At 40.6% G+C, this 15617-nt stretch overlaps 1 protein-coding gene across 2 annotated transcripts in view; it reads left to right on the top strand.

The window, feature by feature from the left end:
* The first annotated feature begins 538 nt into the window (after positions 1 to 538).
* Positions 539 to 15617, top strand: part of LOC109912093 (regulator of G-protein signaling 8-like) — a 46545-nt gene continuing 31466 nt past the window's right edge. For both annotated transcript variants that reach the window (XM_048601863.1, XM_020511471.2), the window contains exon 1: positions 539 to 828. In XM_048601863.1, coding sequence (XP_048457820.1) covers positions 712 to 828 — 117 coding nt within the window. In that variant the 5' untranslated portion in view covers positions 539 to 711. The remainder of the gene's footprint in view (positions 829 to 15617) is intronic.

Raw genomic sequence — 15617 nt, 5'->3', positions numbered from 1 at the left:
TGGTATAATTTTACATATATAGGAATGCTTAACACTGTTTTAAACTAATAACAATTATAAGTCTCTATTGTACTTTTTGCTTACAAAACAAATTGAAGTTAAACGTATAATCATTAGCTGTAATAAGAACTAGGGATGCCTTCAGTTTTTGAGTTTGAACTTAGCGTACAGTTTACTGTATATGTTAACTATACAACTTACTGCCGCGGTATGATTTATTGTTCAAAATTGTTTTATTTTAACCGAGACAATTACTCGGAAAGCTGGAAGGGCTTGCCAAAATTTTAAGAATATGCAAACTCCCATAAAAGAACTTGTCAATGCATTTCTCAGCAGGAGACTGGGATTTTATCTTCAGAATCAAAATACTAAAGTAAATGTCTTCTCATGTAGACCTTTTCAATCCTTCCCCTTTCTTATCTATCAGCTACAAGCTAAACTACCTTAGCACAAGCAGAAAGCCTCCCTTCCTCCTCCTTCTTCTCCCCTTCCCCCTCCTGTGCCAGATGAATTTTGTATGTATTCTAAGGCTCCGAATGCAGTACTGACTTGAACAAGGACACAGAAGGAGCTTAGTACTGGCTGTGCCCTCAGAGACTGCAGGAGTCAATAATAGCTAGAGCTTGTTAGGATGCAAGACTGGCATACGGACTGCTTCCCCAGTGAGACTTGAGTAGAGACAGAGCAAGCAATCTGGCTTCACAAAATCTGATGTACCAAGAGATACCCGACAGTTTTATTCAAAGCATTCCTGCTCCAGTGCCGACCACCAACTGTAAGAAAAGCCATTTTAGAGCTTCAATTACCTTGTTTGCAAGTGCCAGAAAGGTAAGGGTTATGCATTAATTGCTGCCTTGCAGTCTATCAGTGTGAATTCAAATGCGATATTACTGTAGGAGATTGTCCTTTACTAAGATAATCCTTTATTAATGCAACATAAAGTATAACAACAAACCTTTGACAGATTCCAATTCTCTTGTTACACCTTGCTTGGTAAGAACAATATCGATTTATTTTTCGATCTAACATGGATGAATGTTGGAATGCTGACTTTGCTTATTTCTCTTCTTGGATTTGTTAATGTAAATATAAACCTTAAAAGCAAACTAGCTTGATGCTTGTCGGCATAGTGGATAATGGATCCTAATTAAATAGCTTTCTTTAAGTAATCAAAATAAATATTGTGTATCTCTATATATATTTTTAAAGAATCTTTTGGATTCACTTTACCTCATTCAGTACAATGGCAAAAATGCACTGAAACAGATAACCCCTACTTATTGGCCTTCTGAGAAAATAATGCAATACTGCAATATTGAAGTCAGATTACTACAATCTAAATATCCAGACAGGCATCACTCATCTGTTAACTAGAAATGAACAGCTGGACTGAATTGTGTAATGCTTCCCTACTGTTCTCTGAATGAGCAACAAACAAACTTAGTGTCAGCGTACTGTTTATCAAGACTCAATGAGACTCCCACTCAGAGATGTGTTGTCCAGGTTTGTATCAAATGTGCTTAAAATTTTGAAAAGTGGGCTTGTTTCAGGCAGTGACCAGAACCGATTCTCATTTTTATTAAGCATGCGTACACTACAGACAACGAGCTCCAGCCAAACTTCAGATCCCAGTTACACTTACCCTGTCCACCAGAGACAAATACATATGGATTTCTAGAAAGTAAAGAACTTGAATATATACAATATTTCCTGCAAGCAACTCCTTTTCAACTCTATGCACTGTTCTAACATAGGAAAAATGAAAGTCAATTTGTGAACAGCAGGGTTCTTGAGGTGACAATGCAGCAAATTTCTAGGTAATATTTTTTATTATTGAAATAACATTGACTGGGTAAAATGTATTTACATTACTATGGGGAGGATATCCTACTCTTCTTTAGATATTGGGTCTGTTACATCCAGGAGATGGAGGGAAACGGCCTTGGATTAACTTCTCTTCAAAGAGGCTTTCTCAATATTGCACTGGGGTGTTAGTTTGTATGATGCGTTTTAATTGTCTACAATGAGGCCTGAACTCATGACTTCCCTGACTCACAGGTTCAAACACTGCCAACTGAGCCAAAGCTGACATTCAGAAGGTGAAGGTGTGTAGAACTGAATAAAATACAGGTGCACATCAAAAGTGAAGCACACCTTCACCTAGGATGGCATTTAATCCTCCAGTTGCCAGACCACATCCAACAACAGTTCAGACATTTGTTAACTTCTACATAAATTCCACTGAAGTGCAGAAAGGGCAGAGCTTTGTTTTATGAAGAGTAAATGAACGGTCTTTGGCGACATAATCCTTGCTTTGGTAATGACCAAAGCCATTGGTATTTAATAATAGCACTGCATGGGAAAAATGAGAAAATTCCAACACAGTTACAAACTGTTATTTTTAACCCCCTGCCCCCTACACCAAAAAAAGTTGACAAAGTGAAATTGCTTCACAGCTAAAGCATTGCCACAACACGAGGCAAGATTATGAGGCAGTGATTTGGCAGACCAGCCGCTCTGGAATAAATTCCACCATTATAGATTTAGGGCTTTTAACGTTCTCAACTCTGACTTTCTCAAAAGGAAAACAACTTTTTTTAATTGCAAAAATATACTTTATTCATAGAAGGAAATCTTAATGTACAAACAGCATTAATGAAGTCATTCTGATCCATTGTGTCTTTACTTACAGAGAATAAAATAAACATTGGTACTCACCTTTCTCTATATTTAGAATTAACCTCTTGGCACTTACCTGATGCATCAGCAGGGTCTGGTTACTGAATGGACCCCCTGTCACCCTTTGGCAGAAGGACCTTATACAGTGGGTCTTTCCCCACTGTGCCTTGACATCAGCTGCCCCAAGCTTTATTGTGTCCCTCAGCACATAGTCTGGACCTTGGAATGTACCAGTCTGCAACACTCAGTCAGGGTCAACTCTTTTGACTGGAAGACCAGCAAGTTTTGGGCAGACCAAAAAGTGTCTTTCACCACATTGATGGTCCTCCAGGCACAGCTGATGTTTGTCTTGGTGTGCATCCCAGAGAATTGACCTTAGAGCACAGGGTCCAGCATCACTGAGCTGCTTGGGACAAATCACGACAAAAACCATTGCACTTCTCGCCAGACTTCCTTTGCATAGGCACATTCCAGAAGGAGGTGTGTGACAGTTTTACCCCCTCCGCAGCCACTTCGAGGGCAGCGCACGGTAGCACAGAGAGTCCAGGCATGCACAAAGCATCCCACAGGCAACGCTCTTCTCACCACCAGCCAAGCAATGTCCTGCACTATTATAGCTTTAGGGCTTTTAACATTCTCAGCTCTGGCTTTCTCGAAAGGAAAACAAATGGCTGAGTTTCCGAGTGATGGAGCATATCATCATTGAGACATCTGCAGAGCATTCCATTCCATAGGATTTACAAGACCTTTTTAACCCAACTCTGATTGCATTCATTGCATTTGGTCCACTGCCTGCACAATGTACTAATTCAAAGCAAAAAGGGATGATTTGATTGTGATCAGAGGCCTTCACACAGATCATTTCTGCTACTCTTTCAAGCTGTCTTACTTCTAGCAGAGGTCACTTGCATCCTTCACATGTTTCTCTCCAATGCTTGTCTTTGCTGGCAAGGTTTTCAAACGTGTTAATCTATTAATGCTTTATGCTGAAGCATGACATGGTCAAATGAATTTACTCTAGAACTTTCAACTTGATTTCCCTTTTAACTGCCTCCTCTCCCATCAAAGACCATGCTTTATTCATGATAATTTGCAAAGCCTCGATTGCTGCCTTTCACCAGTGAACTTGGTCTTTGAAACGTACACAACAGTAGCCAACAGGCTCTCTGTGTTTTGCTGTCTTGTATGTGGGAGGTATCCAGTCTCTGCTGTATGCCTCAGCTGGAAGCTGTGACAGGTAGTCACTAATCCTGAATGTCCACTGCATTGCCCAAGGGTGTACTTCATGAGGTGCAAAGCAACGTAGGTCCTCTAGAGTATGTAATACAGGAGATAACAGCATGGTTAAACCTGGACCTTTTGACATGGTGCTTAAGCAAATACATTCTCCATTTCATAAGATTGCATGAAGCCATTATATTGTTCGTTGTTAACATTAAATTTAGCTACTAATGACATCTGCACTGGCTCAGTCACTATCATCAGATGGATAACAGCCATATGTACAAAGCTCTCCTTTAAGGTCAACTGGCTACAGGATCACAGCCTGCTAAGCATCTATACCTTTGCTTCATGGACCATTGCAAGTGAGATATGAAAATACCTTACATTTCACTGACAGCAGGGAGATAGTTGTTGAAGGCTATGGCCTTTGAGGACCAACTATGTAGAAGGGTAATGGAAAAGGAGAGCAGAAACGAAAAGCCCAGCTGATTAAAAAAAGGACCCAGGCAGTGAAATCACAGGCCAGCAGATCACTATCTTCCTACTATCTTCCTCGGCATTGCAGAAATGCCAGAGATGGGCTCCTGAATTACACCAGGTGATGTTCAACACAGAAGTGACGATCATGGGACAAACCATCATCTTACAAGATGGAAACTTACTTTTTGCTTAGATGTGGAGGTGGAGGTGCCGGTGTTGGACTGAAGTAGATAAAATCAGAAGTCACATGACATCTGGTTATAATCTAACAGATTTGTTTGAAATCACAAGCTTTTGGAACGCTTTTCCTTCATTAGGTGAAGTGTTTTTGCTTAGTTAGTTGTTTTGTTGATGGCAAAACTGTCTTACCTGCAAACTAGTTCCCCTCTGGCCTCTAAAGTAGCTCAGCATGACCCTATCCAGCTCCAAAGCATTAATGAAACAGCTTGTGATTATCCCAAGCTTTAAATAAATATCAACTCATCTTGGGACTAAGTACATCACTGGCTCTTTCACTGTTGATGGTCGTCACCCCATCTGAGTGTAGTCACCAAGCATTGTGTACTTGAGTTACATGCATGATTGCATATATCTGAAATTGTTTTGTCCAATATCTTAAATAAGCCAGCCAAATGTCTTAAATGTAAATGCAAGCAGAGGAATTTCAGACAAACAAGTTAGCAAGTGCATTGTTTATATTGCACAATGAGATTTCAAATCAATTTTGTTTGTCAATACAAAAAGGTTAAATGATCCCAATAGTTATCAACTGTACAGCCAATCATGTTAAAACTTGTGGAACAAGAAATGATACAGTCAATGTAACTTCATAAATCTTAAGCATTTGCCTCATTTGCAAGGTGATCTATTCAAATCCTCGTGAGCTTCTCACATCTTTAACTTGCTGAACTTAATGTGCTTCTTCCTGAAAAGATATTGACGCACTATGAATTCATGAACAAATGAACTCATCTTTGTAATATAATGTGATATCTCACGATGTAGCGTCCTCATGTAAGTGTAACTCATTCCACACTTCATTGATGAGCTGCTGAACACCATCAAACGGTAACAACTTTCTTAACAAATCTCTTCGTACAGAATAAAAAGTGCCATACCTGTCAGATAAGCTGTGATTGAATCACATGGCGATTAAGAGACAAAATTAGATGGCTAATTTGTGACTTGTCCAAAAGTAGAAGCATTTCTCTACATCCAGCCTAAGAATTCTTTCATTATCTTAAAGTTAATCCATCAGGCTGCTCTCAGCCTTCTCATTTCCAGAAGAGAGAGACCTCAGTTGTTCTGCCTTTCCTGACAAATGTGTCCTCTTGCTTTTGATATAATTCTTGGAAATTAATTGCACAGTCTCTGGATTTCTATAAGGTAGAATGCACCATACTAGAAATATGTACCTCCCTCTTCTGGATGCACTAGCTTCCATTTCATTAGATTTCCATCGTTTCCTCACCCTTCTGTGCCTTTCTAAGGTGGGTGCTTAGAGATTCAATGAACATAAATTAGTTGCTTTGTTCATAACACCCAAAATACTTTGTTATTGTCTGAAAATGTGAAAGGTGCTGTATAAATATACATTTTCTTTGCCTTCTCTTTAAAAGCTGAACTCGTGCTTGAAGGATAATGTCATCTATCTATTTGACAGCAGGGAGTATCAAAACCCAAGCCCATTCTGTCATCAAGCTGTAGGGATACTAGTTAAGAGTCGCGATCAGAAATGCTAACTGATCTCTCTTCTCCCTGCCCTGGGGGAATTGAAATGCCAATTCTGTTATGGATGGGATCAACCAGCCTAGCACAGGCTATAGTTCAAGTGTTAGCAACCATCTGGAATTGCATCGAAAGCCTTTTATCTTTATCTGTGACCATGGACAGTGAATGTCAGTGGATTATTTAGCAATGAAGGGTATCAGAGTTAAGCTCACTTTTGTTCTCATGCATATGCACACTTGCCAGCAAGAATCACCGAATATTGACCCGAGGCTGAAATCACCCCGACCTAATGTTCAAATTTCAAAGTAACTGTAGAATTTTATACAGTTTTGAAGTAAGTAAAAAGGACTGATTTAATTGCAAAACTGTCAAAAAACTCATGAACTCAAATGACCAAATAAACACTAACTGCAGGAGCAGAATACAGAAGCTTACATCATAACTAGGTCACATTTGCATTCCAAAAGCACCACATTTTTGACACAGTGCTCATGGGACTACACATTACTTGTCATTTCTATTGCTTGTGCATTGTAAAACATTATAGACTCATCCTTCAGTGCACGGCTGAGATCTTAAGACACTGCAAGGCCTCGTGGCATAGCAATAGCATTCTCCAATTGATGTTGGAAGCAGGAGGAGAATGATGAAGAGGAAGGAAACAGAGGGAAAGTGATAACTTATAATGTTTGAGGCATTAGCCAGAATAGCTCCCCCGTTCTTCTTCAAAGTAGCGATGTTGTATCTCTTGCATCCTCAAAAACGGATGGATAAGAGATGGCACCACACCCTCAATGGTTCGAGAAGGCAACTCACAACTATCAGTTCTGAAGAAGGGTCACTGGACCCAAAACACTAACTGTTTTCTCTCCACAGATGCTGCCAGACCTACTGAGTTTCTCCAGCAATTTCTGTTTTTGTTTCACCACCATTTTCTCCAGGCCAGATGGGAAAAGCAATAAACACTGGCCCAGGCAACAACGCTCAAACACCACGAAAAAATAAAAGGAAAAGAATGCAGCACTTCCTTGGCAATATAATGATGTCAGACTTAATTTTTGTACTTGAAGCTAGAATCGTGATTGAACCAATTAAGCCATGGTTAAAAAAAAATTCTTGCGCAACTGTTCTTTTCCCATTCTCGTACTTCCAGCTGGAAAGCAGCCAAATCTATGTAGAACGATATTGCACAGGAGGAGGCTATTCAGCCCATCATGCCTGTGCCTGTTCTCAAAAAGTACTACACAATTTCTCCTACTGTTACACAGTGGAGGAAGAAAGGAATAGATAGTTGTTTTTCTTCTTGAAGTTAAACGTTTAAGTAAATATAATGGTGACAAAGCAAGGTCCTGATAGACGTGAAAAAATAGAAAGAAATTAAATCCTCGCTACTCAGTGAAAGAAATATTTAGATTCACACAAACACGCTGTCAATTTGAATAAAAAAATATAGTTTATATTGTAGCTGTTGAAGCCAGGCTGTCATCTTTTTCACAAGACAGAATGCTTAAGCTGCTTGTTTCTTTTTAAGTAGAATTTAAGGGGACTTAGATAATTGTTGGATGAGTAATGATACCAAAAAGGCTTGCACCATTGTAGACACAGTAATTCGTGACTGAGTGATCCAACCTGCAAATTGCTGCTTCACTCAGACTCAGAGAACACGGAATGATTTATGTTTAGGGAAATTTAATTGTTAACACTCAGAAACAGAGGTGGTCTTTGTGGAAAATTGCTTCAAATCCACATGATGTCAGACCATCCCCTGGCGCACTGTGTCAAAGTGACCTACATCCATCTGATTACCACTGGGGAAGTAGAAGGGAAGTAGAACGTGGGCAGCAATAAAAGATCTTCAGAAGAAGTCTGTCTAAGCAATGCCAGGGGCATCATTAGAACATCAGGGCCTAAAAGTGACTAAGATTATCTGTGCAGTTCATACTTCCAGCATTAGAAGGTCAGCTTTAATTGCTGAGGCCATGACAGTTAACCACCCTTTTTCATATAGAAAATGCAAAAGCAGTACAACTATTTATACACGTCAAAATAAATGCTGCTGTAGTCTATCAAGCTCACTGTGTTTTTCTGGGATGAGTTTGATTGCAGAATGGGTCCAGTTAAGAATTGTATTGTGCTGTGCATTCATGTTTAGTTAAAGTGATCTCACTTTCTCATTAATATCACATGCCATAAGGCAGAACTACGAAAGATTATGCAAATTTTACAATCCCCGAGGGGCTTGTTAGTGTGGCGCATCTGCATTTCGGAGCTCAACTCTCATGGGAAGATGAGTTTAATTAGTTCTGTTTAAGATTGAGCTGAACGTTTTCGATGTAAACTCAGCTTTACATGAGGCACTGCCTGTCGAACCTTCGATAAATTTAGCATTCTGACAATGATACTATAGAGGTGATGGCACATTTGGTTTGCCAAATCCATTGTCATAAGGCATAAAAACATTCTTCCTGTTCTGTTTGGCTGGTTGTGGATTGAGGCAGTTAGAACGAGGTGACAAATCACGTTTCTTTCAATCTTTATATTCCCTGCAAGTACTCCTTTGTAAAGGTGGAAACATCAATGATACTGCTCAGACTCCCAGCCATGTGCAGCACAACTCAAGAACATTGGATAAGAGGAACATTAGAACAGATCCCAAAAACCTCATCATCGCAGTAACCAACTAGAATACTGTCATTCTACAAATACTACCTGTTTCCCTCATTTTTCCCAAAGGAATACTAGATCAGGAGGAGACTTATTAGATCTGGTTCCCTTTGAACATCCAACACCAATAGTTCTCTGCCTGCTCCTGCCCCAGTGAACTCATCTCTGCCTACCTCAGCTCCGTTTTCTCCTCACTGCCCCTCATCAGTCCAGGAACACCCCATCTATGTTCGGGACACTACCCACGCCCTCCACCTCCTCCAAGACTTTCCCAGACCATCAAAAACCTCATCGTCTCAGGAGACCTCCCGCCCACAGCCTCCAACCTCATCGTTCCCCAACCCCGCACCACCCATTCCTATCTCCTTCCCAAAATCTACAAAACCTGACTGCCCCAGCTGACCCATTGTCTTTGCCTGCTGCCGCCCCACTGAACTTATCTCCGCTTATCTCAACTTTGTCTTCGCGCCCCCCCCACCCCTGCTCCAAGAACTCCCCACCTACATTCGGGTCACTACCCACACCCTCCACCTCCTCCAAGACTTTCAAGTCCCCCGCCCCCAAACCCTCATCTTCACCATGGACATCTAGTCCCTGTATACTTGCATTCCCTTTGCAGTTGGCCTAAAAGCCCTCCACTTTTTCCTCTCCCACAGGCCCAACCAGTCCCCCTCCACCAACACCCTCATCCCCTTAACGGAATTTGTCCTTACCCTCAACAACTTTTCCAAAACATCGACTCTTCTGCTCCTCTGATGCTGCCTGACCTGCTGTGTTCCTCCAGCTCCACAACGCATTGACCAGTAGTTCTGGGGCATGCAGGCAGAGCAAAAGTGGTTGCAGATGACCTACTGATCTGAACTATCCACTCTCATTTACCGCCACAAAAAAAGCTCATCACAAATTAATGGAATTTATGGAAACTGAATGTTCTGCTGCCTTTAGTGACTAAATGTGAAAAATTTATTTATATACATTTTTAAATATCATAAATTAATAATTCTTGTCAGAAACAAGTAGACACGTTCCTATTACGAGCATTAATGCTACAAGAGAACACATGCATTTCAAACTTTCTCGTATTTTCCAAATCATCTCAACGGGATGACAATCATCTGGGAAACTAACTTACATTTCTGTTGATGATGTTTGATTATGAGTGTAACTGTTGTTTGTAAAACTGCATTTTGTTTCTCAAGCTTATGACAACTTATGCTGCTGATAGGATCTGAGTCTAGTTCTGTGATATCTGCAAGTGCAGGTTTGAGGATTATGGTCTGTTCTCCTGTATGGCCTTGGCTGTGGCATTATACACTAGTGACCAGCTCCTGGACCATCTGGACTCCTGGAGGAACCTGGTAGATCACCAATGGTCCATGTATTACACTTGGAGAACCACTATCCTACAGAATCATAAAACGAGTACAGGCTTTGGCCACAAGACGAGCATTAGTTTAATCGCCTATTGAACCCAGAGCAAGGGTGGAGAGTGATCCTATTTCCTTCCATTTGTGTAGAAACAATAAGCAATAACAGTCTCATTATTTGACTGTTAGTGCGTAGAAGAATAAGTCAACACAAAAGGAGCAACTAAAAAAAGTACAGTGACTCTAAATGTCTTTGATCAACTTTGTGTATCAGGCTTTTTGTTTTGCTGCTGAGTTGCACATCACACAATACATTCATTTGTTTTGTTGGGATCAGTTGTTTTACTTTTTCAACAAATCACTGGCCTAAGACCCTACTTGAAAAGTGTTTGCTTCTAACTCTTTGTTAGAGGAGCAGTGTTGTGTTAGGACACCATTTTGGCAATGTGCCTTCTACTCTTAAACAACGAATAACTGTGCTGAGCAGTTCATGTGTGCAGATTTTGTGATTAGAAACATTCTAAAGCACATACACTCATTGAAATACTTTGTATTTCTCACTTCCATATTGAGATCATTCCAAGGATTTAATCATCAGCATCTCTAAAAATATAACCGCTTCAGCAGCAACAAACGAACTTTTGCGCAGATCAAAGCATGGCTGGCCTTTCCAAATAAAATTGTCGTTCACTTTAGATGGAGTGTCCTATTTTAGATAACATTAATTGTTTTCCCCTGTGGAGTTCAGCAAACAACACTTTCTGATTAGGTGTATATTCCCAGCACAGTCCATCATGAAATGTACACATTTGTCAGCTAATATGCACCAGCCAATTTCAGTAAGTGCATTCAGTGAGTGCTTGTAAACTCTCCACTTTGGAAATCAGGCCAGTGGCGCATGCACACACACGCTACAGTCCTGACTGATCCTTTGCAGCACATTCTTCAATATCTGCCAAGCAAATCGCTGTTTCACCTGGAAGGAGTATTTGGTGCCTAGTTGGACAACGAGAATGGAGTTGGTTCGAGGGTAGATGTTACACCTTCAATGCTTTGGAGTGAGCCAGGGTATCATGGACTGAAAAGTGCTTTTGAAATGTTGGAAGGGAAGATACGCTTGGTGATGACCTGAAGTTAGAGAGAGTGGAAATGGTGGGGATTCATCCATTGAATACAGGGGTTGGTGAGCAGAAGGTGAGGGCAAGGGGAACCCTATCGTGGTTCAGGGACGGAGGGTGGGGTAAGGGCAGAACTGCGCAAAATGAGACAGACATATGAAGATGAATTGAGGACCTTATCAACCACAGAAAAGGTTGAGTGATGTGAAGGGGGGTGGGGTGCTAATGCTTAGGTAAGGAAAAAGGAAGCTATCAAATGTGCTAGCATGGAAGGTAACGTCATCAGAACAAATGTATTGGAGATGGAGAAACTCGGAGAGTGGAATGGGATGTGAGTAAGTACTGTTAAGGTATCTGCGAGGGTTTACGGGCTTAGATTGGTTGAGAAAGCCTATTACCTTTAATGGAGATGGAAGAGGAAGAGTCAGAGATGAATAACGTGAAAGTGAAGGTGGGGGGTGGAAATTGAAAACCAAAACGTGATCACATTTTCCAATTCAGCATAAGAGCGGAGCACAACATTGACACAGACATTATTGTGCAGGAAAAATAAGTGAGGGAGGGGTCCCAAGTAAGACTGGAATGGGGAATCTCCAAAATAACTCATCAAAAGCACAATTCTAAGACACATGGCTACATACAGTAGCATATTTTATTGGTTTTGCTTTATCAGATTCTCCTTAAGTATCAGTAACACTAACTGCTGAATACAACTCCCTGGCATTAACTCAGCACAGCACCATTCCAATGCTCAACGATGTTACCTTGTCATACTGGACTAAAATGGTATAAAAGGAGAAAGCCTCTTTCTTGATGTCCATTGACTACTAGTTCATCTCTCTGCCTATAAGCTCTGTGTATGTGTGCTCTTCTCTCTCACTTCACCTGACGAAAGGGCTGCGCTTCAAAAGCTGGTGATTTCAAATAAACCTGTTGGGCTGTAACTTTGTGTCGTGAGACTTCAGACTTCACTAGTTTTTCAATCACCTTCCAGTTTTACTCCAGTCCTTTCAGGTAGCATACCTCATTTCTATTTTAATTTGTTCACATGATGTGGGTGTTGCTGGCTGGGTCAGTATTTATTTCCCAGAGTCACATTTTCCAGAGTCACATGTAGGCCAGACTGGGTGAGGAGGGCAGATTCCTTTCTCTTAATGACCCAGACAAGATTTTACCACAATTGACAGTGTTTACACGATCAATATTAGGCTAGCTTTTAATTCCAGATGTTTATTGAATTCAAATTTCACCATCTGCTGGTCATGGATACCTGCAGTGTCCTTAGCTACACAAGGCAAGAGGTCATTCTTCCAACATGAGCTAAACACTTGAGCCAGAAGGATCATCATATCCATTTCTCCACCAGCTATATCCATTGAAAGAAAGCTGCTGCATTAATGTAGCATTTATATCCCAACATCAGGCCATTCCAAAAACACCTTACCACCAATGAAGTAATTTCTGAAAGGTTGTCATTGTTGTCACATAACATTTGCCAGAAAGGAGTTACAGAATGACAAGTGGGAGTAGAAAGACTGCTAAACATTTATATATACAAACATTGGAATAATTAGGTCAATTGCTGTGTTTACTGAGTCTTACAAAACCAACACAAACCACAAATTAATCTTCTGAATCTTTCACTGTAGACCACAACAGGCAATGACTTTACTAAGTCATAGGGGAAGGAAAGAAGGAAGATTTATTTTGATTGTTCTTAAATATTGTCAGTTAGACATAGTCTGTAGGTAGATATGATGCTTCAATTAATACCATGCATGGTTTCATCAGCATTCACAAAGTCACTGGAACAAAATGTCATCATGTTACATTAAAATGTCTTTGACACGCTACCTTAAGCTATCATTTCAGTCGTGACAAAAGGTGAGGCCCCAGCAAGTGTCAACATCTCTCCTTGTATATGACTACAGTTTTATGGAGCAATTCACTAAGTGAATTTTCCATTTAAGTGCAGAACAAAAGGGCCAGAAAGATACATCACCTTGATATTGGGTGGGATAACAAGTGAAAGGTTCACACGTTCCCTTTGTATGTAGGCAATTCGATGAGACTTCTACAATGAGCTTATACACGTTTCTAAAACAAAGTAGTCAGTTAGCTCAGATGGTTGGTTTAGAATGCAGAGTGACGCCAACAGCTTGAACCAGCTGTGATTACCATGAAAGACTCTCCCCAACCCACCAGTCAGGTTCTACTGACTTCAATTGTGTACCACCTTGTCCTGAAAGATTGAAGGAATTGTGTCAGGGATTGTGGTGAAATTGTTTGGGTGACAAGTCTATCACGATTGAGTAGCTGGCAGTGTATGCAAGTGGTGAGGTGTGGGGATGAGGCTCACAGCAGTGCCACTTATGTGAGGACAAGGTGAAGAATATCAATTTTAGCATTGAATAATTTGTTGTGATCATTGATAGATGAATGATAGGGTTGAGGTGAATTGAGCAGTATCAGTCACTGGCTTTGACCACTCATGTGAGGTCACTGAGCCACAACATGGCACCTAGATCCTTGGAGTTTGACGCTTGGCATCAACTGCCACAGATATTGGTCCTCCAGCCTTTTATGTTATAATCAGATCCCAGTTTCCTAAATTATTATGGTAGCAGAGAGGATATCCAAATTTGTTCAGTTACCGGGTGAGGAGGAAGGATAAATTTAATCCCCTTCTTTATTTACCCACACCTTCAGTTGGTCACAAGAAAGTTGTCACCAAGGAACCCCTCCCTGTTGATGCCTTTCTCCATATCCAACTAATTTATGTTTTAAAAGGGGCCAATTTTAACTTGGCTTTGATGGGTTATAGAGTCATAGAGTCATACAGCACGGAAATAGGCCCTTTGGTCCAATCCATCCATGCCAACCGAGTTTCTCAAACTAAATTAGTCCAATTTGCCTGCATTTGGCCCATATCCCGCTAAGTCTTTCCTATTTATGTACTTGTCCAACTGTCTTTTAGTCTTGTAACTGTAGCTGCACCTATCACTTCCTCTGACAATTCATTCCACATACACATACATGCACCAACACCTGTGTGAAAAATTTTGCCCTCAGTTCCTCTCTCACCTTAAACCTATGACCTCTAGTTTGAACTCCCCTACCCTAGGGAAAAGATCTTGGCTTTTCGCCTTATCCATACCCCTCATGATTTTAGAAACTTCTATAAGCTCACCCCTCAACCTCCTACACTCCTGGGGAAAAACATCCCAGCCTATCATTCTACCTCAAACCCTCTCATCGCTGCAACATGATTGTAAACCTTTTCAATTTAATAACATCCTGCCTGAAAAAAAATGAAGTGACTTATGTAGCGACTTAACATCAGAAAAAACAATGATGCCACACACAAATACACAGATTAGAAGTGAGAAATGAATCTAAAAAAGGATATAAGTTAAATTGTATGCAGAACAGTCTTTGGGTCTTTTGTGAAGTGTAGGTAGTGGAAAGTGTGGTTGGGAAGTTGGTTTCAGGATTCTTGGTTTGCTAGGTTAGTTCTAATTGTGTTGTCCTGGTTTCTTTTGATGGTGATTTGCTGGCAGCGCTCAGAATTAGAGAATGGTTCGATTATCTTGTTCTCATTTGACTGTTTTTTTTGCCTAGCTGACTTATAGCTGTCAGTCTTTTACCTCATGAAAGGAATGACTAGAGGGCAGTTCTTCACTTGTGACCTTCACAGCACAATAATTCACAAACCCAAGCTAATACACAAGGTCCTTAGACCACTGGTACACACAAACACCTCAGCTCACTAGCACATCTAGTGAATTTTGAAGACTGATTTTATGTATTCTTGAAACAGGAAGATACAAAAAATATCTCTGCAGTCTTTTCTCCCACCATGTTCACAATTTGAGACACCTACCAGGAGATTGTTGATCAATTTGTAGTGCTTTTCTCCCCCATTTAAGTTCATCCCTTTGAAGCTTCCTTGACAACTCATCAGGTGTGTCATTCCAGAGTCTTTCTCTCTCTCTCCAGACTGTCGCTGAATTTACAATCACAGCTACTTTGACTGTATTCATCCTCTTTTAAAAACACATGGTGGAATTAACGTTTAATAAATCTATAAGTGATCCAGGGTTATGATCCATCGTCATGACATTCTGAATGTGCACCGTGCCCTGTCGCTGTGAGATACTTCTCCCATTCTGGATCTCCTCAGCCTCCAGTACAGTTTTGGAAAATATTGAATCACACTATTTTCCATGTTGTTCCAATTTTGTGCCTTTCCTAGGCCAGAATTAGTGGTAGATTCACTTTCAGTCATAACGCACCCTTCCTTTAGGAGGCAGTCAATGTAATCAGCCATAGTCGACAAAAGAACATAAGCATC

Source organism: Rhincodon typus, chromosome 10 (genome assembly GCF_021869965.1).
Source record: "Rhincodon typus isolate 14 chromosome 10, sRhiTyp1.1, whole genome shotgun sequence".
Classification (NCBI taxonomy): Eukaryota; Metazoa; Chordata; class Chondrichthyes; order Orectolobiformes; family Rhincodontidae; genus Rhincodon; species Rhincodon typus.
This window is presented reverse-complemented; position numbering and strand designations above follow the sequence as displayed.